Source organism: Chiloscyllium plagiosum, chromosome 11 (genome assembly GCF_004010195.1).
Source record: "Chiloscyllium plagiosum isolate BGI_BamShark_2017 chromosome 11, ASM401019v2, whole genome shotgun sequence".
Lineage (NCBI taxonomy): Eukaryota > Metazoa > Chordata > Chondrichthyes > Orectolobiformes > Hemiscylliidae > Chiloscyllium > Chiloscyllium plagiosum.
Window position 1 is genome coordinate 5067729 of NC_057720.1, and position 1502 is coordinate 5069230.

Genomic DNA, 1502 nt, shown 5'->3' on the forward strand with positions numbered 1-1502 from the left:
GGGGGATGGGGATGTGGGTGAATATGGCTGGAAGGAAGAATGTGGATGGAGGCAAATGGATATTTGGGGTGAAAGGGGTTGGGATGGGGCCTGTGAAAGAGAATAGGTGGGTGAATGGATCAAGGTTCGGAATTGAGAGAAGTGGGGGGTGAGAGGATGTGGTGCAGGGGGGGAGGGGGGGGGGGGGGGGGGCAAGGGATATGCTGTGTCCCACTGACAGGAAAGAGAAAGCAGATTTGGGGGTGAAATCCCAGTTCACACAATGCCCCCAGCCTCCCTCCCACTGCCCATTCCTCACCTTATGGGCGAGTGCAGTGCCTCCTCCTGGTGCCCCGTCCATCTCCAGCTTCTCCTTCCTCCTCCTCCGCCCGGTAACCTGCCCCGGCCCAGGCCCCGGTGGTGGCGGCGGGGGCAGCAAGTAGTGCCCAGACGCCGTCTGCAGCAGCCGGCCCCTGCTCAGCTCCCGCTTGAGCGACAACTGCAGCCTGGCACGAGCCAGCCTCCGCGCACCGGGGGCGTGTGGGGGGCCAGCCGCCAAGTGCTTCTCGATATCCCGGAGGCTGACACCCCTCCAGCCTTCGTCTGGCGCCCCTTCCTCCTCCTCCTGCTGCTGCTGCTGCTGCCCAGGCCCTGGGGGCTGGCTGGGGCTGGAGTATCTGTTGGGTTGCTGCTGGCAGCTGTGGTGCTGCGGCTGCGGTGGGTGGCGCCTCTGGCTCCGTTTCTGTAGCAGGAGGAGCTCGCTGACCGCCTGAAGGATGCTCCTGGAGCCCGCTACCGGGGTCACCGAGGCCGGAGCAGCATCCTCGGGGCTGCCGGGGGCTGGTTTCTTCCTCTGCTTGTTTTTGTACCATTTGGCCGCGTTCCGGTAGCTGTTGGAGCCTTTATAAGCCACTTTGATGACCAGCTCGGCCCGCACTAGCTTCTCCAGCTGCTGCTGGGTCTCGGCCGGGGACAGCCCGTGTTTGCGCTCGATCATTCGGCAGATCCGCTCCACATCGGGCCGAGCCTTCCGGGTCCGCAAAGAGTCAATAGTCTCCAGGATCCACTCTTTATACTGCATCTCCATCGCCCTCAAAACAAAATAAAACACACACACACACAACAATAAAGAGATAGAGAAAAGGGGGGAGGGGGAGGGAGGAAATCACTGAATAGACAACTTGCAGAAAATAAATAAATAACACAAAAGCCAGAGGAAAAGACGCGTGTTGCTTGAAAAATGAAAACTGATTTTCTCTCTCTTCCAAAATAACTCAAAAAAAGGCGGAAGATCAGTTGTACGCCTGCGTATCCCCCCCTCCAACGCAAAAAAAATATATTTTTCAAAAAAAAAATCCAACAGGGTCTTGAATCAAAGAGAGAGAAAAAATGTTATTTCTATTTCACTGTAGCCTTTTATATTTTCATTGTGGAGCGACGGGTAAAGACAATGGAACTCAGGGTGTTCCCTCGTTTTTTTTGGGATTGGTTGAGGGGGGGGGGGTGGTATTTCTGAACAAAAT

At 56.3% G+C, this 1502-nt stretch overlaps 1 protein-coding gene across 3 annotated transcripts in view; it reads right to left on the reverse strand.

Annotated features, from left to right (window-relative positions):
• Window positions 1-1502, reverse strand: part of samd13 (sterile alpha motif domain containing 13) — a 133909-nt gene that overhangs the window by 110699 nt on the left and 21708 nt on the right. For all 3 annotated transcript variants that reach the window (XM_043698619.1, XM_043698617.1, XM_043698618.1), the window contains exon 2: window positions 299-1070. In XM_043698619.1, coding sequence (XP_043554554.1) covers window positions 299-1070 — 772 coding nt within the window. The remainder of the gene's footprint in view (window positions 1-298; window positions 1071-1502) is intronic.